This window comes from Ctenocephalides felis, unplaced genomic scaffold (assembly GCF_003426905.1).
Source record: "Ctenocephalides felis isolate EL2017-DRISC unplaced genomic scaffold, ASM342690v1 CF-g0.4_SCAFFOLD_01886, whole genome shotgun sequence".
Lineage (NCBI taxonomy): Eukaryota > Metazoa > Arthropoda > Insecta > Siphonaptera > Pulicidae > Ctenocephalides > Ctenocephalides felis.
In genome coordinates, this window is record NW_020538040.1 from 70,944,377 (window position 1) to 70,970,938 (window position 26,562).

The following is a 26,562-nucleotide window of genomic DNA, read 5'->3' on the forward strand; positions in this document are numbered from 1 at the left end:
CTATTATTGTAAATTAATTTGAAACTATATTTTAGCCATCTTCAGAATGAATTCATTTTTATTAATTTTTATATATATATTTTTATGATTATTACATCATTTACATATTTACTAAATAAATACATCAATAAGGCCTTTTTGCCTTTTGAATCAGGTTTTTTACTAATCCAAATCATTTGAATCAAGAAGTTTCCAGTCCGCACATCACTCATGTCCCCTTTACCATGCCCCCTTTCTGATTGAAATTATGCTAAGGATGTACAACGCACATTAACATTTTAAAGCTTAACATCAAGATTATACTCTTTTTGATTCACTATATATATATATATATATATATATATATATATATATATATTTTGAAATATGTGAGTTTGGTGTTGATATATATTTTGATGAGTTATTTAGAATCGGGCAGTAACACCAAGTAAAGAAAAAAAAACTAAAGTAGTTTTTAAATACTTTATTTATCCATACGTTTCGGTCTTCATCGAGACCGTCATTCAGTGGAAAACTAAAAGATTTTATATGATAACTTATATATAAGTACTTACAGAATTAATTATACAAAAATACACTACACTATTACACTGTGATAACCAGGCTATTAATAATTGGAACATTTAAACTAATTAATTTTTTAGACAATTTTTTCTTACATTCTAGTGTGTACAAATTGACTAACGTCTAAAAACTGAATGAATTGTGTTTACAATTTTTTTGAGAAAGTGTAAAAAAGACCGGCAGACATATGTTTTTTGTAAAATAATAAAATAATAAAAATACACGCTTCATTCAGATGTGGTGGTGTTTTTGAAAATAGTCGAGAGTTATTTTATAGTCATTGCAAAGCGAATTGTTGTCAGTTCTTAAATTTATGGCTGTATCCTTGTGTAAAGATATTAAGCAACCTTCGCTAAATCGTCTTTTAAATAAATTATTTTCGAAATGTAGGATCGTACATATAAATTTAAGAACTGACAACAATTCGCTTTGCAATGACTATAAAATAACTCTCGACTATTTTCAAAAACACCACCACATCTGAATGAAGCGTGTATTTTTATTATTTTATTATTTTACAAAAAACATATGTCTGCCGGTCTTTTTTACACTTTCTCAAAAAAATTGTAAACACAATTCATTCAGTTTTTAGACGTTAGTCAATTTGTACACACTAGAATGTAAGAAAAAATTGTCTAAAAAATTAATTAGTTTAAATGTTCCAATTATTAATAGCCTGGTTATCACAGTGTAATAGTGTAGTGTATTTTTATATAATTAATTCTGTAAGTACTTATATATAAGTTATAACTTTATATTATTGCCTCCTACATCATATAAAATCTTTTAGTTTTCCACTGAATGACGGTCTCGATGAAGACCGAAACGTATGGATAAATAAAGTATTTAAAAACTACTTTAGTTTTTTTTTCTTTACTTGGTGTTACTGCCCGATTCTAAATAACTCATCAAAATATATATATATATATATATATATATATATATATCAAACATTTTTAAGAAACATATTCGATAGTATAATTCAACAATTCATTTTAGCAGTACTAGTAATCAATATTGGTAAATTCATAACTAAAGCTATGAATGATTCTTGGCAATATGTAAAATATTTTTTAATTGTATACTATTCAGACCAACATTTATACATGACTTATTTGCAAAGCAACTTACTTACTTACGTGTACTCTTTTTGATTCACAATATATATAGATCAAACATTTTTAAGAAACCTATTCAATAGTATAATTCAAAAATTCATTTTAGCAGTACTAATAATTGATTTTGGTAAATTCATAACTAAAGCTATGAATGATTCTTGATAATGAGTCAAATATTTTTTAATTGTACGCCATTCAGATCAACAATTATAGAATATTTGCAAAGCAACACACTTACTTACGTGTTTGTAATGTGTATAGTATTTATTTCAAAATTTCACTATTTCTTACATATAGTATATCTTTTGCATCAGTTAACTAAACACTTGCCTAAATTGTCTTCAAAATAATTTCATTTTCATGTATCCAAATAATATTACTTGATATTCTTGATATTCCTGAAATATAATTTATTATTAATAACATATCTAAATTTTAATACACTTAAATTATTATTATACTTAAATAAAAAAATAGGCCTAAAAATTCAAAAACAAAAGGGCATTACCATAATATATTATGAGTATATTATATTCTCATATGGTCTAGGAGACATGGCAACCAGAAAGCAGAAAGAGGCTTAAGGAAGGTGACACGAAAAAGTTAAATGACTATTGAAGTTTAGATTATTGCGTGTTTTTAAAATGAAGGAAACTGTAACTATTTCGAAAACAAATAAATGATTACTTACGCTCAGTCAATTCACAGTATTAAAAGTCACTAATATTTTGAAAGGAAATTTGGTTTTGTATAAAACTTTAAAAAGAAAATTTGGTTTTTGTACTAAACTAACTGTGAACTTTTGACGTGTTCACAATAATTTCAATTCATAACCGTTTTTTATTCAAAAATTATTGTACGTATTTAAAGTCAATAAATTTGAAATTAATTTTTTGAAATGTTTCAATACTTTCAATTTATTATAAAAACTTATAACCAATTTTTATTCGAAAATTATACTGTCGTAACTAAGGGTAGCCAACATTCAGCATTTTTGAAGTTTATAACTCAACTCATACTCAACTTCATGCTTATTTATCTATACTCAACTTCATACACAACAGTAAACACGATCGAAAAATACGTTCGATATTTATCAATTTTAAAATTGTTGTTGAATGTAGTAGACAGTTTGAATCTATTTAGTGAAGTCATCAATTTGAATAATGATAAATCTTCTAATTTATTGTTTTATTTATATAGATTATTCATATTAATTTTTTTTCTTCATATCGAACCATATTATCGATACACTGATTCTTGTTTGAAAGAACAGTCAGTATAAAGCTTACCTTTAAACTTTATAATAATAGTTATTAGATTGTGTTAACTATTTCTTTTTCTGTTTCTTGTCTTGCTATGTTAAACTTGCTGAAACTATATCAGTTTTATAATTATGCATTTATAAGTATGCCAGTTGAAGAAAAAATGAAAAATCAACATTGTTCAGGTAAGCCCCCATAGATATATAAGTATAAAGCCCTTATCTATAATCAGCTATAGCTGATGTAAGTATACTTATATTTTGTATTTTTATAATGCATATTATTTCCAATAAATAATTGTTTTGTTAGTGTTTGATGATTGAGATTGAGATTTGAATTATTATTAGTAATCATACATTATATTGATATTTCTAATTTACTATATATAGTTATAACATTCACTTCGATATAAGCATAGATTCTTGCTAGAGGATTATTGACTATGTTTTTCTAGATCTATCTTATATACTTTTGATAAGAGATCTATTAACACTCAATTCGATATAAGCAAAGATTCTTGGTAGAGGATTATTGACTATGTTTTTCTAGATCTATCTTATATACTTGATAAGAGATCTACTATAACATTCAATTCTATATAAACATAGATTTTTGCTAGAGGATTATTGACTATGTTTTTCTAGATCTATCTTATATACTTAATAGGAGGTTTGGATCTACCTTATAAACTTAATAATAACATGTATCTTATTAAAAATTTCAATTGTGCATCAGGATTATACTATAAACTGAAGGGCCATAATATCATACTTCAACAAATTTCCATACACGATAGAGTTATATTACCTAAACAATAAAAGAATATAATATATTCATATTGTAATATATGTAATTATATTATTGTTTTATATATGTTATTAGGCTGTTGTGGTTAACTGGATTGGAAATACTTACCTATTATGCACTATATCCGGAAAAGAGTTTTATATATGTTTTATGAAGCATTACAAATATAGAATTTGCTATATTTGTGAAAATATATATTAAATTTTAAATATAAGTAAAGTAAGTAGTTTTTATTTGCAAAATTGAAATTTGTGTAAGAATTCATTAATGTTATGCAGACTTGTTCAGATATGAGGAAATAATAGACAGATCTATAATTTAAATCATAATTGCTGTATGATGCAAATCAAATGCAAACTATTGAACTAATATGTAAAAATTCTTATAATATTCTTTTTTTTACAAAATATCATTAGATACTGTTTTTATAACTTTATAACTATGTTTATGAATATAATAATTTTGCGCAGTCATCTGATATGAGTATTTGATTAACAGAAAAACTAATATGCAGCATTGAGTAGCATTCAAGATTTAAAATTTTTGTATTTTTTTGAAATGATATGTATATATATATATATATATATATATATATATATATATATATATATATATGTATATTACAGCATATAGTGCACATAAATTTGTTTCAAAGATTTCTCCAAACATTAATAGGATTTTATTATGATTTATTATGACATACTTTCATATGAACATGCATAACAATGATAATGTAAACTAATCACATATTTAACAACTATGTACACAATTTTATATAAAAATATTACAATCTTAAAATATATTTTTGCGCTTACGATAATATCATAGAGTAGTGAAACACAAGGCAATCAAATGAATATTAATTGTTTGTAACCTATTCATTTATAATACATCTTTAATAGATCACTAAAACCACTGTATTATTATTGCAGATGCAAATCTGAGCCAACACCACTATCAAAGAAGTCCTTAATCAAAATACCAGCTTTGATGGGGAACAATCTGGAATTTAAGAAAAATTTATATGTGGGAGTATTAAGGTAAGATTATCATTACACAATAAGTCAAAAGTTATGAGTAATAAGAGATGATCTTTTCATAGTATAGAAAATGATTGATCATTTACGCATAATACATTCCTTTAAATTTTGTTAGCAATGGTTCAACTTTTGCTCATATTTATAATACATTAAAAAGCTTCAGTTCGAGAACATAACATAAAAAAAAAATTTAAGCACCATAGCTTAAAAATCAAAAGTGTTTCAAATAGTAATAGCAATAGTAATAACTGTAGTAAAATAGTAATAGTAATAACTGATTTATCAATACTAAGTTATATACTCACCTAACGAAATTATTTAAATGCAACAGATATCCTGGAATTGTTATTTCTTCAATTCCTTGCCTTTGAGCTTTTATGATAGCACTAGCACAATTTTTAGGATTAACCATTGGCATGAAACCCGGGAAACGTATTTTCACAACTTTGCAAAGTCCTGTATCTACCATATAAGGGCAAACTGTGGTCAACTTGATCTGTAAAAGGAATAGTACTTAGTACAATTTTTTTTTCAACACTTTAAATATAGCAAAAATTATTTTACATTTAAATTTGATAATGAATAGTTTAGATTATAAATAGATTAGCAGAAAATGGTATAAAGCATATAGTTCATTGTTATACGTTGAGCGTCGTTGTCGCATTCTTGCCGCAGTAATCAATTCAAATGTGCATAGCGTTTTCAAAATTTTACTTGGAAGTCAATTTCATTAATATTTGTAATTATTTCTATCAAATTCAATAAGCTTATGCTTGTACAAGTGTCTACTATCAATTTACTACTAGCAATAATCAGGTATTTGAGTGGTTTTTTGGTGTTTTATTCTTATTTTTCACTTTCGGACAAAATGACATACTTATGCAATGGACAAAATGACACTACTATTTTGTAAGCGCTATACGGCAGACCGAAAAAAAAATGAAAACCTGCCAAAGGTGATTGTCTTTTAATTTCAACTCTAACTGCTTCTAAAAGCAGTCCACAGAAATCACCGCTTAAAACAAGAGACTTGCATCTATTGCAAAGATCTCTTTTAACGTTCTGAGCCGGCAAAAATTGGTTACGATGTATAATTTGTTCCCTCTGGGCTTATGCTTCATATGCTGATGTTCCAAAGAGAACCAAGCGATTTATTTGTGAACTGCTTTCTTAAAAATTAACATCACAATTTGTCTGTACCCTATATGTCATTTTATCCACACTATATGGTTTCCTTAATAAATAAGTTATTAGAGTTCCTACTTGATGAAAAACTATGTTACTTGTAGTCAAAGAACCAAAGACGACTAAAAACGATTGTGACTGGTTATAATATCATTAGTAATTAGTAAGTAAATATCATTAAAAATAAATATCGAACTTTAATCTCTTTCTGGAATTAAACGGTGAATAATTTCTAAGGTTTAAGTGTTATATTACAAAACCTTAATTGAAAATTGAGTGTTATACCATATTACAAAATGGCACAAACACTGTCGAACCTGCAATGTATTTTCTACCAACAACTTAAATGTTAACTTAAATGTTAACCATGAATTAATAATGGATTGATTAATTTAACTTTGCAGTCTAACAATAAGAAAATCGTTGCATACTTTCAACTGCCTGGGATCCTCGCGAAGTTCCTCGTGTAATGCTTCCATTAAACCTCGTACAGCAAATTTAGAACCACAGTACGGAACGAGGTTCGGAAAACCGCCAATGCCAGCCATCGAAGACAAAGCGACAATGTGACCTTTGTTCTTCTTGATCATTGTTGGCAAGTACGCCTCGAACATCTGAATGATATATTATAATTAATAAGGTTTTTCAAGTTGTTTATTTATTTAGACAACCAACTTATGATCTAATTTTTATTAATAATTTCATAACGAGGGACGTGATTACCAACTATAACGTCCCTTGTTAATCCATTACTGTCATTCATATAATTTTATATCCCTACAATACTTGATATCAAGCTTGCCAAAGTGGTTGCAAAACAGTTTCTTTCCACGCATCCATGGTCGGCTCACACTATATAAATATGTAAATAATTGGTCTTGGGACGAGTTTGGCGAATTTGCAGATGGGATTACGATGATTCGAAAGTCTGGGAGATTTTTTTTACAGAAGTTATTTAATCCACCTAGTTTTTATATGAAGCAAATGTTCATTATTACAAATTTCTCATTCTCAGTTTTATTTTCTTATATTATAACCCTTTTAAATATTGTTCAAACATTTATGATACGTAAGTTACGTAACGTTTCATGAGTTAGATAGATTCGCAATTTTTATTTCACTGTATATCGAAATGATTATTATGGTTTAAAGTTTAAATTATTGCATGTCTTTGATTTTTATTGTAATACTGTGTGTAATGTACTTACATGGAAATGTGCAAATACATTGATATCAAATATTTTCCTTATTTCTTCTGTGGTATGGTCCAGCATAGCATGAGAAGGCATAATTCCTGCATTGTTGATCAGGATCGTAACATCTCCAACTTCCTTTTGTACTTGCTTGGCGACTTCAAGAACTTGTTCTTTGTTTGTAACATCACAACTAAAATATCAGGCAGCTCGTTAATGTGATAAATATTTTTATGCGTTGCTATAAAATGAATTACTGATACAAAATCTAACATGCCTCGGCACATAACTAAATCATAATTAGTAAAATATATCTCCTTAGAAGCTATAATAATATTAGCTGATGAAAATTAGTGGTAAAGAAATCGGAAAATATTGGAAAGTCCCTTTCAGAAAAAAACTATCAGATATAAACTTTATTTTATATTTTTATACGTTTTTACTCATTGTTAAATCACTTATTTTTTCAATTACTAAACCATAATAGCACAGACTTTAAGCTTCAAAACTTGAATTTCAATTTTTTTCATATATTCATAAATAATTGAACATTTAAAAGCATGCGTTAAAAGCAAAAATACAAAATCTATTTATGAGTGGTAGATTTCAAATAAAAAATAGTGCATGATTTTGAATATCAAAGTAACTTGGCCAAGTGTTATTAATGCGTAAATCATGGAATAATATCATGTTAAACTGGTTTTTCGACTATTTCTTTGAAACTCTTTTATATAGTTTCTGTTGTTTAAAACAAAGGTGTTTGCGTTGTGCTATATACGCTCCTTCTCTGCTAAACGGCTCATGCATCCTTTTAAATGCTGTTTGGGAAAAATTTAAAAGTATATTATAAATAATACATTTTTTTAGGATTACAGCAAAAAATAATTTGAACAAAACGAGATGCATAAAATATACCAATATTTTTATTGATATCTCGACCATATGAGGAGGTAGAGAGTTGAAAATTCGTACATCGCATTTATCTGAATTTCCTTTAATGCCATAAAAACCATTTAAATATCAGGCTAGTTCCAATTATATATGGCTTTGGACACCAATTAGCTAAATTTGTAATGGTACGTTAGAATAGTGTAATAACCTTATTTATAGCTGACGGAGTATCTCATAGATGATCACAATTAATCAGTAACAAATAATTAATTACTTACACGTATGCATGTGCTTTTCCCATATTTGATTTGATCTCATTCACTGTTTGCTCATTATTTTGTTTATTTAAATCTAAACAGACCACGGTGGCACCCAAAGCTGAATATTGCAGCGCCATTTCTTTTCCTATTCCATGACCCGCACCGGTAATCTGTAACGTAACGAAGATGCATTTTGAATTTTCAATAATATATATATATATATATATAATCAAATGATCGATAATTAATTTATTTGATAAAGTAAAAATAACATTCATCTCATTTATCATCGCTACGTCGACTTTACTCTTAAAAATATGCGACCAAAAATGACGCACGATACCTTACTGTAATTATTAATCTTATATAATTATGCATAATAATATATTGTAACTAGTCCATCATTTTTTTTTTCAAAACAAAAAATCGCATCTAGTTCATATGAGTAAATAGTTCGCAGTTTGCAGAACCGGTGTCATAATTAAAACTCAATTAGGTAGTCGTGACTCATCTGGTTTAGTAACTTAAACTAGTTTTATGAAAAAATAAATTGTTGATAGTATAAAGTCCTTGCATATATATAATAAATTGAACAAAATTTATTGTAATTCCCAATTAACATGTAATTAGATCTGTTGTGCAACACTAATAACGTATGAGCAGCAATACTCGGTAGTTGTTACTCTTGAAAATGATCAAATCGAAATTATTAGAATACGATCTAAATGAGGTTAGTGTTAAAAGCCACAATAAAAAACTAACGAATTCATAAATTGTTCATTGCAGATATAAAATAGAAACGAATTGCAATATAATGATATCGTTTTGCCAACAAATAGCAACAATAAATTTTATTAATTGAGTGAGGTGTACGAATCGGCAAAATGTTATTAGTTTACCGTATTTCAATAATTATTTTCTATATTTAGAGTACGCAGTTCTTTGTAGCAAAATCTTTATTTTTTCTGACAAAGAAGTAATATAAATGCTGAATTAGTCAAAAGCGTTTCCTCGTTTCACAAATAACATATCTAGAAAAACGTACAAGCAAATGTAGACTGAAAGTATAATTCGGTGTCGTTCGTAATTAAAACATATATTAATTCCAATGAGTCATTTACATTCAGAATGTAATATTGAAATTATTGTTCGACGTCAGGTGATGTCCTTTAGTACCTGGATGACTTACCAATACAATTTCACCGACAACCGGCCTTTCTTCGAAAGGTACGAATTTTCTAAAGATGGCATACCCTGCTTCGTAGAAAACTCGCAAAATAAGCAGAAGAATTTCTAATGTTAGTGAAATGGCTGTGAAAATCTTAGCAGCTACTTGCATCGTGCCTCCTCCGCTAAAACAAATAATCAATTGTTAATGTCATGTGCTACTAATAATTTTTAAGTTGCTTGATGCAAAATGATCAAATTATCGTTTGATACAAAAATAATCGCAACGAAAATGATGAACAATATATAACCAAGATAAGAGGTGTCAACTCTACCTCTCTTACTATCTCAGAGAATAGTAGGATTTCCCATGCCATTTCAAGTGGCATTGAGCATATCAGCTATTTCAATGGAAATCACATTTTCAATCTATATTTTAACACCTTATCAAAATGTAGGTCTCGCCGTCGCTGACCACTGATTCATAATTGTTTAACATTTGGCCATGTAAACAGCCCCCGTCCACAAACTTTTATGTTTTTCTAAGCACTTTGATTACCGAGACTTCGCTGCTGACAATAACGTGAACAAGTGCGACCAGTTCAATAAACAAATTATATCATGTACATGCGAATTTAAGGACATCGACAAAATTCACCGGATAGAACGATTTAAAGTGGAAATAGATATTACTTCACTGTTTATTATTAACTGATTATTATTAACCCTATGCCGTCCGGCAGTGATGTCATGAGCTCAGTATCGTGTTTTTGACCTGAGCTAGAAATCTTTCCATTCTGCTGGTGTTTTATTCATGTAACAAATAGTTACACCCGTCAATATTAATAAGACCTAAAAATTTATAATTTTTCGATAATATCCAGCGCGAGCAAAGTAAGACGAATTAACTTTTCATACTTATATAAGTTAATTGAAACAAATAACTAAATAACAAATATATATATATATATATATATATATATATATGTATATATATATATATATGCAAACGATATTATATTATGATAGTATAATGATATTCCCAGAATAGGTGTATACAATTTGTATCTTTATATAAAAATCAATGTATATATTTAAAGGGCACAACTAGTGTGAAATTTTCAAAAAATTGAATTTTCAATTTTTCCATATTTCGATAAGATATACGTTTAAAAATAACATACCAAAATTTTAAATCGATATCTTAAACAGTTTTTGAGTCACAGCCATTTGAAGAGTATTTATACAGTATATACTATATAGTATAACGATCATTCAATCTTTAAACGCGTTTTTCTCGAAACGGCATTTTCGGAATTTGCTGCAGCGATTTCTCAAAAACAAATGATCCGATCACTTTAAATTTTTTTTTACATGCTCTATATATAGTTCTCCGTAAAATGAACTATCGATTTTTTGATCGGATCAAAAATCGAATTTTGGCAGTCCAAAAACGACCAAAATTTTCGGTAAAATTCGACTTTTATTTAAAAGAACGCCGTCATTTTGTCAATTTTCGATTTTTTTTCTTTATCATAGTTCATTTTACAGACAATATTATCTAATTTAACAAGATTTTTTTTTTAATTTCATCCACGTAGAAGGCCGCAATCACTGCAGCAGTGAAGAGCCTTTTTTTGTTGCGCCGTTGGAGATCGACGATAACTTAAAAAAATATTTAATTTTTTTTTTCAAAAATTTCACTGTGTATTCTTAAAACATGTATAAATATATTCCTTGAATTTTGAAATGATTGGTGAAGTAGTTTTTCTAATATAAATTCCCAAAAATCACCTTTATTTTAGGCGGTTACACTGGTTGTGCCCCTTAAGTCAAATAAAGCAAATATTCAAATTAAAAAAAAAAATTAAAAACGAATTAGCACTACCGTCGCCAAGCGAAGAAATTTTTAAGAGACGTGCGGACGGCAAAGTGTTAAGAACTAAGTAAGCGAGAATACATGTTTACCTAAAAAATAGAATTTAATTTATAGCTGTTTCTAAAATTATGTTTTGAGAGATTTTCGTAAAAGTCAATTCGTTTTCTTCACCCCAGACCCCAGTTCGATTCGCCTCATTGTCAGAAGTTTGACTATAACAAACGATTCTATTTCACGAGGGTCTTATCAGCTAGACTCTAGACTAGAGACAATAACCTGGACTTGCTTGCTATCCAGGCGATTATTTTTGTTATGTATATATTATATATATTCTTGAAATTTTCATTTACACCCTAAGAGTAAACAAATTCATTTACAATTTGTCAATTATGTGACTAACTAAATAATTTTATTATTTAACGCTTAGTTTATTATTTTATTTTATTGATTTTTTTTTTATTAAACAATGTCTTCCTTGTGTGTGTTTTTACTAGTTTGAATTTGTAAACTTTTTGAATGATACACATACAGTGTCGAAACATACATAACAAATAGTTAATTATGTATTGCATTTTATTTCGACTATTTGACTGCAAATAAACATTTCAAGAATATGATTAACGTCGACAAAAACATCTAAAATGTATTATGTTTATAATAACTAATAACTTTTCTTCCTTTATTTTATTACATTTTTTTCTTCTTTTTAATGGATACTTTAAGAGGCATGCTGCTACTACAGCTAAGCCCCCACTGCACATACGTATGCTGCAGCAATGCTCACACAAGAAAATAGCACATATGCATATATTAAAATCTTCAATAAACTATTTACTACTAGCAGTATTTAAAATTTGAAATGTTAATAGGGTCGTAAATTTTATACCATGTATTATTCACTATTTACAACTAGCTATATTTAAAATTTGCAATGTTAATATGATCATCAATTTCATACCATGTTTGATATCTTATATATGTTGTTCATACTCGTAATAAAAATTATGTCAAAGTCGCTTAAACTTCATGACAATGATGAACTGCCGCAGCAGGTTTTAACATCATTATATTATATATGAACGATGTATTGCTAATGAAATTTGTTAATATACATACAACTTTTATATGAAACTGACTGGTGTCAAATCATTACCAAAATGGTTGCAAGATTTTGCTTTCAGTTAATAAACAAGAATTGAAATATTTTTAAAAATCTTATTTTCTAATTGCCTACGCCAGACCGTTTTATTATAACATTTAAACACTTTTTCTTATTTTAAAAATTCTAACAAGTTTCAATATCATAAGTTTCACATGTGAAATATAAGATTGTAAAATATAACATGTGAAAAAACATAATAATCATTTATTATAAGTTTCTTTTATGAAAATTGACCTAACCGATTCTTTTTAATTTGTGATATAATCCTTCATCTCTTGTTTTTTCAGGATATCCTAATACAATGAGAAATTTTTATTGATTTAAATTGTCACTGTTGGGAATTAGCTTTATTAACTTTTGATAACGGTATGGGTCTAGTAGATGTAAGTTATTAGGTGTAAGTTAAGTCCATGAACTTTTCTTACATAAAATGCTATTTACATGTAGTGTATCTCTAAATATAAAAACCTCTTTCAATGTAATAATTGTAATAACATAGTATTTTTTTATTGTTGTTGAAACGATTTTCGAGCAGAGATTAAAAGTCTTTTCTATTTTAAATTTTAGTTTTTTTTTCGGTTTTAATTTTATAACAGACATATACTAATAATCACATAAATTTAATGAATATGTAATTATATTGCAATGCATTGCTCTTACCTCCTATTACTACGAATATTGATTTTGAATCGCAAACGCTGAAATATTTGTTATAGGCAACACATTCATGATAATAATATCAAGAAGATAATATTTATATAAAAATCCTATAGATTTATCAATTTGATAATGTTATCGCTTTTTGGATTTTATTATCAATATTTATTGTTACGTAATTTAGATGCGTACATTTAATCCTCATGCAATCAAGAAAATCTCGAGCAGATAAAGAATAATTTTGCAATATAAATAAAAGCCTGCTTTTTAAATTTATGTTATAAAAATATCGATACAAAATGTATTAAGGGGGTTGTTCTTTTTTTATTTTTCTTTGTTTCGGTTTTGAGATTTTTTGATATCATGAAAGCTAAAAACCTTAGAATTATTTAAAAAAAAAAATCATCTCAATATCTATTTTTTTGACGAAGTTATAGATATATATATATCTCTATACGTATGATCCTATGAAAGCGTTTTTTTTATCGTTCCGCGAGCTATTGTATGCCAGCTGCCTCTTTTTCATTATAATAACTCATGCACATGACCTTTTTAATGTGTCAGCATCTTTGAACACGATGGTGTATTTCGTACATTAAATTAAATGGTGTATTTAGTACATTATATTAAAAACTTTAAATACGTTTTTCTCAAATTGACTTTTTTCAATGCGGTGCCACAAATTAAAAAAAAACTACAAGTCGGATCGACTTGCATTTTTTTTTAATTTGTTCACCACTGCAATACCTAGTCCCCCTACCTCAGACAACTTGATAACATTACGCAAAAAAATTTTGCGAACCTTCTCGTCCCAAAAAAAGGCCTTTTTTGACACTTTTTTTTTTAAATAGCTGCCATTTTTTTCCTTCTTGCTTTTTTTCTTTCATTTTGGTAGGGGGACTGGATTAAAACTTCTTCTTCAACGTAGTTTCGTTTTTTTTTGTTTCAGGCGATGCGCAACGGATTTATCTGTGGCACCGCAAACGAGATCGATTTTGCAATGCCCACTTTGGCGCCCCCTGGTTAAAAAATGACGGCGAAAAAAAATAATTAAAAAATTTCTTAATATTCTATGATTTTGTAATTTTTGTTTAAAAAAAACCGCATGTCTTTATGATAAATACATTTCGAGAAAAACAGAAACAAATACCTTGCATGTTTTGTAACAAAAAAAAGAACAACCCCCTTAAAAAAATTTTTTGGATAATAAAAATTTATAACAGGAAAAAGCTGTTCGGCTTCAATGAAAGGAGTTATACTGTCGTTAATCATTAACATGTTCTGGTTAACATATTTCTTTATTGCTTTATTACTAATTGTGAGTAAATTATACTGATTATTTTCGATTCGTGCATTTAATATGATTTGTATAAAAATGTTTTAATTTAATGTTTATGTTCATAGATTATGAACAAAAAAAAATATTTTTTAAAGAATACTCAATAGTTGAATACTATATTGAACTATCTTCGGATTAAAGTAATCTAGAACTTCTATTAGTCTAATCTCCAACTTAAATTAGCAGACTATATTGCTTCTCAACTGTAAGTAAGATCCAGATCCAATGGCAGTATAAATTTTAAATAAAAATAGAAATAGAAGCCTATTAGAACTAGAAACTTTTTGTACCAGTTTATCCAGACGTCTACACCGCGTTTATTGCAGTTTTGGAATAAGACATTGAAAACCGATCAGCAAAAAATAATCAAAATTTGTTTAGTTATACAAAATATTTTAAAATAAACAAGTAATGTTTTAAACGACAATTTATGCGCATAAATTGAAACCTGTTTCGCTTTAAATTGGATTTATTGAATTATATCAAAACACAATATATACAATGTGTGCTAGTAATAGGAAATGACATTGTTAGTACCATATACCCAAAAAGTTTGCGAATGAGAATTTTATTATCGAGTCAGCCGTGGCGTAACCGGTAGTAACTAACAAGACATTGTAAAATAACTCTACTTAATATTGCATAGATAATAAAACAGTTCTAATGATACGCGTTTGATATTTGCCCATCCAGACGACATGTATATAAATAGACATAGGCATATTCTAAATTTGTTTTAAATAGTAGTTCTCATAAAAAGAGTTCATAAAATCTTTACACATCTTATACAAAACCAGATTTGACTACAATTCAAAAAGTTCACTTTCGGTCATCACTATGATGGAATTTCGGCACTTAATGCAATTACTATAACTATAAGTACATACTAACAATAAGTATTCGAGTCAAGCACATGAAAATGAAACGTTATATTTGATCACAGATACAAATACTTGAATATTATTATACCCAGCCAGGTATTGAGTCCGACATGCCCAGACTCTGGCGCTATATATGAAAAGTGGCTCGCCCGTAGGTAAGCGGTTAAGAACGACGGGACTTGTTACAGAGGTCCCGGGTTCGATACCGATTCCGAGCAGCCTTTTGTCAGGCAGCAGTGACTACGATTTTCACTTGAAAATATAAATAGCAATATGTTTCCAAGTGAAAATAGACCTTGCCCGGCATTGCTGCACCAATAAAATGTCAACCCTATTAAATTAATTCTAATAACAAAAAATCAACAAATATGGATGGATTAACCATTGGGTTACCATCTAAAAAATATGAAGTAAGGAGAAGTTCTGATTGCTGTTCAAAAAAAAAAAAAAGTATATGAAAAGTGATATAAGAAATGATCGGGAAAGAAGTATATAAAAATTTAATACAATAGAATGTTAATTCTCAAGGATTCGCCTTGAGGCACAATGTTTTTTTTAATTATTCAAATCGGTTAATCCGTGTTCTCGAAATTGTCGACAAAAATTTGTATCCATGCATCCATTTTTTCTAAGGTATGACAAAATGATCAGATTTGAAATGTAAAGATATATAAAAATTTTCATTTTTAATTTTTTTGCGATTATGTACTGTAACATGCCGTATGGAAAGTTTATAATGTATGTTGAAATCATTATGATAAATTCTCAATAATAATGTATATTTAGCTAAATAAGTATCGCTAATAAATAAATGTGAGGCAGAAGAAAAATCAAAATAAATTATTATATTAAATGACGAATATTAACGTATAATATTGAAATCATTAAATATTTTACTTGGCCGTGATTGTGATAAGCGTATTTTATCTTTCGCTTGACATTTGTTCTTCCATACTTTACTATTTAGTATCAGCATCCGTGTTGAATTCATACACAATGGAAAAAGCAATTTTAATCGTTAATTCGCATTATCTGCCGAGACATGTGTTCATACAATCGCTATTGTTGGAAACCATAGTCATATTCATTTTCAAACTGGGTGCCGTGGGTATGCACCGACTATGTTTTATATTGTATTGTATATGCAATGAACCAATTTCTCGAACTATTCACTTTTTGTTATTTGGTTCATTATTTATTAGAAGTATAATCTATGGAATCTGCCTTCTAAATTGACATATTGCTAGCAAAATTTGTAAACATTCCTTCGGTTCTTACCGTATAATGGAAAAAAAAAATTAAATGCAAATCTAATTTATAGGGTCAGGTCAGAACAATAGTATTAAAACAATATTTATTATTATAGTTTAAACATAGTATAGCTATTATAAAAATATGAATTTTAAAAAATTATTGGCAATAATGGAATAAAGGTTTAAAGAGAAACTACATTAAGAATACAGAACAAATATTTAGCTGATATGATTTACAAAATCGAATCAAAATAAATATCAGAACAAAATTGAAACTTAGTTATTAAACTTTACATTCAATGTATTTTTAATTTCATGGTTCAATGTACATGTTATCGATGTGTCATCGATAACGTAATATACATCATATGATTACTTAATTTCTGTGATATATATATATATATATATATATATATATATATATATCATATATATCATATATCCAAAGTCAACGCTCTATATAATTATCTGACGAGTCCAATGAAAATTTGGACTTCGCAAGATTAATCATATACTCTAGTAATGACTTTTATAAATATATAATTTTAATGGGTATATAGAATATCTATTATAAATTAGTATGCAGGAAATAAATGCATTTATTGAGGACTACAATGATTGTTTCATAAAAGATAATGTATGAATATATAAAAAACATTGCGAAGTGGTGAAATATTTATCTATAATGAAAAATTACTATAAAGTTAGATTTCAATTCTAATTAACTATAATATTCATTAACAATTATCAAAAATGTCTTATAAATATATATATTTTTTTTAAATAATACAATTATGTTTGGATTTTTTAAATTAAATACTATTTTGTAGTTTATAATATACGAATATAATATGTGAACTACTACTAATACAAAATATTAAAATCATTGACTGATAAATTCCAGTATGTTTAGCATTCATAGAGTCGTTTTTGGAATTAATTTTCGAAATATTTATTTTATCAGACAACTTGTGGCGGGTATTGTTCAGTCAGTAGCATGCCCGATTCACACACCGGGGTTACTCGGTTCGAGTCCTGGCACTGATATAAAATTGTCATTTGATTTGTTACATTGAAAGTAAGTAGAATTTGAATTGCTGATAGTATAAAAATAAAAGTTAGAGGAAAAAAGTCACTTATAAAGATAATTTTGAAGTATATGATATGTTAAAAAAAATGGTATATGATATAATAAAGATAGTATAAAATGTAAAAAAGTTGTAGGTATGGATAATGCTGCAAGTAATCGACGTCAATAAATAAATATCAGGCAACTTTTTATAACTAACTAAAAGATTATCTACAAATTTGATAAAAGAGGGAATATTTCGTAGTTTTCGGCACTCTATATTTTATTTTATTTTTATATTTCTCAAGTGTTGAATATATTCTTTATATAGTTGAAAATCGTAAATGCATTTTTAAAACATTACGTATAAATGAATTTTATGATATCTAAAATCAATATAAATTGGTGTTAAGTTATATAAATAATACATATTTGTAATATGTGAACGATGTGACAAATTTATAGTTTACAATGACAATTTTTAAATCTATAAAAATGATTTTATAGATCAAATTAAAAAAAAAAACACCTTGAATCAAATAAATCATTATCACTGCCACATATTAATCTCAAAAATATAATAGTAATCAACTATCTACTAATAACATACTTGTCTGTCATTTTTCTGATCAATATACAATAACTAGATAAATTCAAACACTTCAGCCGAACCAAAAAAAAAAAACACTGACACACGTTGTTGACTCTTATATGCAACAAAATGAATTGTTTCTGGTCGAGAACACAATCGCTTTAGCAATGTCCTTCTCACTGACAGAAATACGCTATCTAACAAGTTTTATGTCAAAGTCCCCTCTTTGGATCAGCAATAACAAACTCAGGTATGATAACAGAAAGATCTCATCAGCCAGTTTATCCTCAATAATTATTTTATTTTAATCTCGCCAATTAGCCTATTCATTTTTACACGTACTGCTTCTCCTTTACTCGCTTCGCAGATTAATCGCAATTTTATGCAAGGCTCAGCGCCCTTTTATACGCCTAAATTATAGCATATTCAAATATGTGAATTTCAGCAAATTTGGACAAAAAAATCTGATTTTCTGTTTTTCTCAGTATACATGCACACGAAAATAATCGCGATCAGCGATAACATTTCGAAAACAAGTTCTGTATGAGCGAAGATTAAAATGGACGAGTATATAGTTCAAGTGCGTTGAAACCAGTCCAGTCTGATCTTTGCCACGGCGCGACGTGTTCGTGTGATTGTAATAAATAAGACTGTTTTCAAAAGGAAAATTTTCATTCAGACAAAATGTAAATAAGCAATTATCGATTTATATATCGAAACTATGATTAATTTATTTCTACTAGGAAAAATTTCATTATGGGAGTATTGTATATGTAGTACAAAAAAAATAATTCTTCTCAATATTTATTCTATATAATTGTTTATTAAGTATATAGAATATAATTTATGATATAGAATATTATTTAAGATTATACGACAAAAAATTATGACGTATTACACGTCTTGTCAAGTAATTATTAAAGGCATTAAATATAAATTTAGAACGAATACAAATTAAATATTAATACAGAATATATATATATATATATATATATATATATATATATATATATATATATATATATATTTAGCCCTGATCTTCCATTTTAAATAAAATTCATGTTTAGTCACTTTCACTGCTCAATGAATCAACATTGGAAGAATCAAAACATTTTTTTCCAATTTCAAGGTTGGTTTCATTTCATTACTGGTTTATGCCAATAATCTGAATATTTAATAAGTTAATTAATTTAATTCCTTAATAACTTTGATATAAATAGTTAACCTTCCGCTACACGCGCGAATATTCAAATTCGAACCAAAGTCGGACTGTGAATCTGCATCGGAAAAACTCCAATTTTTTTTAATGATTAAGCTCTTATATGTGGATAATTATTAATAAAGCGGCTATTACTTGATTACAAGATTATCTGTATTTGATCTACATGTAAATTTTGATCATGTAAAAGAACAATATTCGGGATTTCAAAGACGGCGCAATAGGAATGGCGGGAAAATTTGTTCTCCGTGCGGACTGAGAGTCCGCAAGCGTGCAGAAATTAATAAAAGTTAATTTAAAAAAATGATAGGACAATTACAAACACACTATACTTGACAGCAATCATCTTCCTTCAAGACTTTTTGATTATTCAAATCAATCTGTATTTTTTCGTTGAAAATTAAATGTTGGAAACGTGTTCACAATTTCGTACAAAAGCGATCGAGTTACAAGTACTAAAAATCATGCAAATAGCAGTAATTTATTGATTTTTTTGGAATGTATGTATATATATTTGTTTGAACATAAAGCATTTTGCAGGAAACGTGTATACTAGAAAAATAGCAATTACTTTTTATTTGAATATTTATTTGATATAATAACATAATTGTAATTGCAAACATAAAATTTTAAAATCTTGTACATAATTATTGCTTTATAGATGCTAAGCATAGTGTTTGTAAATTTATCTTCGAATAACCGACTGTCCTGAAGTCGAGCCACTCGCGCCAATAAAATTCTATTGACGAGTAAAAACGCGAATAGCCATTCTGGGCTCGCCCGTAGGTAAGCGGTTAAGAGCGACGGGACTTGTTTCAGAGGTCCCGGGTTCGATACCCACTTCGAGCAGCCTGTTGTCAGGCAGCAGTGACAACGATTTTCACTTGGAAATATAGATAGCAATATATTTCCAAGTGAAAATAGCCCTCACCCGGCATTGCTGCACCAATAAAAAGTCAGCCCTATTAGATTAATTCTAATAATAAAATCATCAAATATGGATGGATTAACCATTAGGTTACCATCTAAAAAGTACGAAGTAAGGAGAAGTTTCAGCGCAACAGCTCATAGGACATAAGGTTCTGATTGCAGTTCAAATATATATATATATATATATATATATATATAAAAAATAGCAATTCTTGTTTTTTGAAGAAACAGCCTCGTAATAAGTTTTATAACAATTATGACCTGAAATCTTTGGCATCAAGCATCTTGCTAACATTTCATATGTTTATGCGATCGCAATCGCCACCGTACAAGATTTTCGCCATACAAGATTTGGGTGCAAGGTGTATGATGTTCAGGGATGCTTTTCGCTTTGCGATAAACTCCCTACTTCCTTATTCATTTTTTTTTTAATTTCTAACAGTGCAGGTAAGTATTAAAAGCTAAAGCAAAAACACATTAAGTTTAATAATATATTAATATAATTTTAAACTATAAAGTAAGCATTAAATAAATCTCTTTATCTCCAACTAGTCCCGTGTTTGCTGGTTCGATTCCCGCTACCGCCAAATCTCGACATCGGGAAACTTTGATGTCAAATTTCCACTTGAGGTGTTATAGATCTCAATATAATTTCAAGTGGAAATCGCCCTTCGTGGGCATAGTTGCAACGTTCAATCATATGAGAACTATTAGACGTAAGGGCATATAGAAAAACCCCACATATAGGGGAATGGTAAACCGATAGGTTTCCTCTCATGAAAACATTAGGTTATAGGTCGTCAACAAACAGCTCATAGGACATGTAAGGTTAAAGTAGTTCTGATAGCGGTTGTAACAATAACTAAAAAATAAAAAAAAAATGTATCGAAAAATGAATCATTTGATAAATAATAATTCACTTTGCTTTGTTTCATAGCATACAATCAGGCTCACACACCCGGGGTACTCAATAGACCCGGGGTACTCAATAGTTTTCCCAAAAAATGCAGCGGTTTCGTAACTTTTCAACACATACACACAAATACACACACACGCATATATATGTATATATATATATATATATATATATATATATATATATATATATATATATACTCCGCATGACCTTCGTGTCTAATAATCTGTTTAGACAACATATACAGAAATCAAAGGCATTTAGCGAGTGCAGCTATGATAATATTTATCTTACCGGTGCAGAGAATTATGGACATACAAATAAAAACTAAATCTTATATAATACTGGCCGGAAGATTGTAATTTAATTTCAATTAAGCTTGTTTTCTTGCTGGCTTAATTCTCAAAGCATTTTCATTATTTTTATTCGGTTCATGATTGATATCAGAAGCTAAATCCACTGCATTATTGTGAAATCAATTCTCGGATAAAATAGAAATGTTGTGGCAACGTAATGTTACGCAAAGCAACTATCTGCGTATGAATTGGCGAACTGTCAAAAAGCTTTATATTTGCTGAGCTTTACACATAAAACCTAACTTTGCGTACACGTTATCAATGAGACACCAAAAAGTTCTTCTTATGATAAAATTGTTATTTGACGTTTGTGCATTTTGTAGGTTAGATTTTATGAATGAAACGTCTTGTCGCAAGAATATTTACATATGGTTTTTACATATGTACTTTTTGAAAGTTCGTTACTACCAATTCATACGACGATCATTACTACAGTCAGCTATGCCGCCCATAGACCTTCTAAATTTAAATACGTATTATAAGGTCTATGATGCCGCCGCAAGCTCTTGAGAAATGAATAACGTTACTGATTGTTGACCTTTATGATCACATAATTTTTTGTACTCTTCTGGGTTCAAATTGAGGTATTTCAAAGGCGTAGATTAGAGCGAAGCCGTTTGCAAAACATAGACGGTGGATTCTTAAAACGGATTTCTGTTTTACTGTGCATACGAGAAATATTACCTTCTTCATTATTCACCATGAAAAAAGTCAGTACAGATAATATACAGAGTAATGTGAAATTTATCTTCATTAAAGGCTGTATTTTAATAATATTTTAAATATTCAAATCGCCACTATTTCAAGCCCTGAAACGACCAATTATCTAAATAAAATTAGCGCATCAATTCAACATCACGGAGCTTTGATTTGAACGAGTATTTTTATATGAAACAAAACAAAAACAAAAAAAACAAAAAATATTCAAATATTGCATTCGCATTTTAAAATTATTCGTTAGTTTTGTCACAATATATTACAATGACTTCTTTAACTGAAATTATTTTCTGTACTATTCTCGGAATAATAACTAAAAACGCTTTATTATATGTCATTTCATATTTTGGATCGGCATTTTATAACAGACGTTTCATGGGATGCTTTAAAACTTACTGGCAAAATATACCTTTGGATTTATTACTCATATTTTTGATTAATAACACTTTGAAGCGGGCAGTGATGAGCATTCTGAAACCTTGGTTTGATTCTTCTACGATTGATGAAAACGGCGAAGAATTCTATTTCTTCGGTGAGGTGCAACTTTGGAAAAAATTAGGAAGATTGATATTGTTTCGAGGACATTAAAATACAGTATTGAAATCGATTGATGTAGTATGGAATATTTACTATCAAATCCTACATGCATGATCTTGTAACATGTAATCGATGTTATAATTTGAAAATTGAGAGTGACACAGAACTTTTAATCTTTTGATGTATTATGTGTTAAAATGTTATCATGAAATCGATGGAGACTAAAGCAATCCATCTCCTCCAACTGCTTAAAACTAAAACTAAATGTTCCATTCAGCCCATGATCGCTCATGAAATATACTTTTATACATATTTATTATATAAATACTATACAATAAATCAGTTTGTCAAATTTTATTTCGTATTTAATTTTATTATTTACTATTAAAAAGTTTGGCCCACAGTGGCGTAAGTGATAATGTTATGGCAACGCTATATTACGACCCTTTCGTCGTGAATATAAATAAAATAAATAATGGACAGTACTGCCCTAGGGCAGGTCCGTGAGCTAGCTTAAACTCCAATAGTGTGAGAGAATATCCATTTCCATTTGACACCGCAGTGCCCGAAATGGGATATTTTCAATTCGAAACATTTTTCAACACCTAATACTGAATATAATATGTAATAACTCCAAAATTCTACTCCATATTATGTGAATATAAAGATCAATTAAAACTAGTGAACAACTAATAAACAAAACGTCTGAGTATGGCAATTTTCTATTATTAATATTAAACAAACATTACTAACATTACTCAAAAATCTTATACTTTTTCACTAATTATTATGGTAAATATAAATATGGGCATATCCCGCAATGCATTCTTATGTATAAAAGCAATACATAATTACTTTCAGGGATACGAAATAAATCAAAGTGGTTTTCATCGGAAATCTATGTTGAAATTTAGAACATATATAGTTATAGATCTGTGATTTCAAAATGTTTATGTACTGTAAATATGTTTTCTAAAAATAGTAGTACTAGAAATCTCAATGTTTTGTACGTACAAATTATTTTTTTCTGATTGTAAAATGACTATGACTATATGATTCATTATTATAACTGTATGAATATCGTCAGATCAAATTCTCCATATATTACAAATTTTAATGAGAGTGTATTTAATGAGATAGTAATAATATTTAGAATAAGTAGTACATTAATTTAGATACGTATGCAGTTTACATCATTGTTCTATGATCTATTATGATGTAAATCCTTAATCCAGCGTTATTGGGCTAGGGGACCCAGTAGATTTCAAAAGATTCTGCCGCAAATTAGACCAATGTTATGGTAAGGCTATGTTATGTAGCAGTTTACATATAAAATGGCACTAAAAACTATCAAAATCCTATGTGGTTGTACAGTCAAGGGTTTTAGATAGATAACCTAACCTAGAAAACGCACAAATGTCAAAAAAAACATGTTATCCTAACTGGATTTTTAAGATATGGCTCGATAAAATATCAGTTAAGTTGCATTTTATGTGTAAAACGCCTGATCGCACAGCAAATACATAACAATTTGACAGTATTTAGTAGCATTTTGTATAGAAACTGGAATGCAGCATAGCCTTGCCATAACATTGGTCTATTTTACGGCCCATAGTATTTGGGCAATACATCGAAGAGCTACTTTCACTTAAAATCATGTTTAGATCTACATATTCAACTGACAATGAGAGCTGATATTACAACAGCTTGTTATCAAGGTGTCCTGTGGTTGCAAGACCAAAGCTCTTACCACCAAACCACGAGAAAATTCTTCAGTAATATAGTGCAAATAAATGAAACTTAAAATTAGAATATATTCAAAAAAAGTTCAGATAATAAAAATATGATACAGATCTCAAGTTTTTGTGGATTCAAATTTAAATAGCGCTAGAACATATTAAATGAAGTTATTACTAACCTTTGCTCCTGTGGATGGCTTGTATATCCGTTCTGCATAATCAACTATATTATTTTCAAGTATAAATTGATAATAGTTCTGTTCATGCAGTTCACTCACAATATATGTATTATAAAGTTTAAACACACACAGCTCAGCTCTTCAAACCACTGACTTAATTACTGATGACTAATTTAACCTAATGTATGCTGTGAAAAAAGTAGTGATTATTGACAATATTGGTCGATAAATGTTCCCGAATATTATTTTCATAATATAAATATCCGTTAACAAATTTCAACGTTTTCAATTTTATTATTGGCAAAATATAATGAATTGTGAAATAGTTTTCACTCTGGACATCGATTGTTATCTCTGAAAAATACACAACATTCAAACGTCCTGCGTCACGCGACATGTGAGTTTATTAAACTCAATCTATTCTTTTGTTATTATTGATTAAAGCTGTTATGATAATTCATGCATTATGATTGAAATATCACATTACGAACCACTCATAATGTTTTTTGTATTAAGCAGTTGTATGTTTTCATGATTGCTGCACTAATAAAATAATATAGTTTTCCCCAGAAAATAATCAGTGATTAAACTCAATATTTGAGGAACGTAGCACACTCCAAGCTAACAATTAAATAAATATTTAACAAAATTCTTCCGGGTTTTCGCCATTCTCAATGAATTCAATGATTTCAAATTCATAGCTACCGATTCAGATTCTGTTGAATTGAATGAAAATAAATGAAAAGTTATTAGTTTAATATAACTTTCTAATTAGTAGTAATTCCGTTAATATTATTATTAGTAATACCGTTACCGCTAATCATAACAACATACATAAACAATAGTTTACACGACATCGAATACCCACATATCTGGAAATAACATACTATTAACACAGTATAATTAAAACATACTATTAACATGTATAATTATAATTTTAAATTCAGTTATATGATTAACAAATTAATTTATTAAACTATTGCTAGTTAACACTATCTGTTTACATTCTACCACAACCGGCTTCCATGTGATAATTTCACTTCGACATAAGCGAACTAAAACCGGCAAAGTCGCGAGCAAAAGCAGTTTAGCGAAACAACGTACTCTGGCTGCGCACGCACGAGTGCCAGACGAAATATGTCCGCCAGGGTAAAAGGTTGTCGCTAGACTGGCTGAGCGCATCAGCGGCTTGTCGACTGCGCCACCTGCCACACTCTATATTCTATGGTTAAAGCCGTTTGTCAAACTTTTTTTTCGGGATTTTTAGGAATTTTGAATCAAAATTTGAGTTTTAATTATTAACTTTCCGTAGGGTAGTTATAGTAATGGGCCGTGAATCGAAAATGGAAATTTTTGCATATCTTCACGTTTTGAAGGTTCAGAAAAATGGATGTATTCGATTTTAATGATCCTAAACATTCAAATCGTAATGATGGGGAGAAGTGGTGATTAGTTTTTGACAAAGGCAGGTCTAGTCGTTTCGAAGATACGGAGCTAAATATACAAATATTTGCAGTTTTTGAGAGAAATAAGCATCCGATTTGAATGGTTTGGAAAAAAAAATTAATTTTTGAAATCCGGGACAATCCGGGACAAACCACCTAAAACCGGGACAAATATTGCTTTTAGAAAAAGCCGCGACGCAAG

The 26,562-nt window shown here is 28.5% G+C and overlaps 1 protein-coding gene across 5 annotated transcripts; it reads right to left on the reverse strand.

The window, feature by feature from the left end:
- Positions 1 to 4,563: 4,563 nt before the first annotated feature.
- Positions 4,564 to 26,045, reverse strand: LOC113376594 (epidermal retinol dehydrogenase 2-like). 5 transcript variants are annotated; one of them, XM_026616566.1, is made up of 9 exons: positions 25,920 to 26,035; positions 25,750 to 25,787; positions 24,916 to 25,103; positions 9,513 to 9,675; positions 8,342 to 8,493; positions 7,188 to 7,365; positions 6,411 to 6,593; positions 5,100 to 5,290; positions 4,630 to 4,756 (listed from the first exon to the last, which is right to left on the reverse strand). In XM_026616566.1, exons 3-9 carry the CDS (start codon positions 24,951 to 24,953, stop codon positions 4,678 to 4,680), a joined length of 984 nt encoding a protein of 327 aa, XP_026472351.1. In that variant the 5' UTR covers positions 24,954 to 25,103; positions 25,750 to 25,787; positions 25,920 to 26,035; the 3' UTR covers positions 4,630 to 4,677. The 5 variants fall into 5 exon arrangements, with proteins under 5 accessions (XP_026472354.1, XP_026472351.1, XP_026472352.1 ...); XM_026616569.1 differs by lacking the exon at positions 25,920 to 26,035 and having other exon boundaries at positions 4,564 to 4,756; positions 25,750 to 25,888; XM_026616567.1 differs by lacking the exon at positions 25,750 to 25,787 and having other exon boundaries at positions 25,920 to 26,045.
- Positions 26,046 to 26,562: the final 517 nt, after the last annotated feature.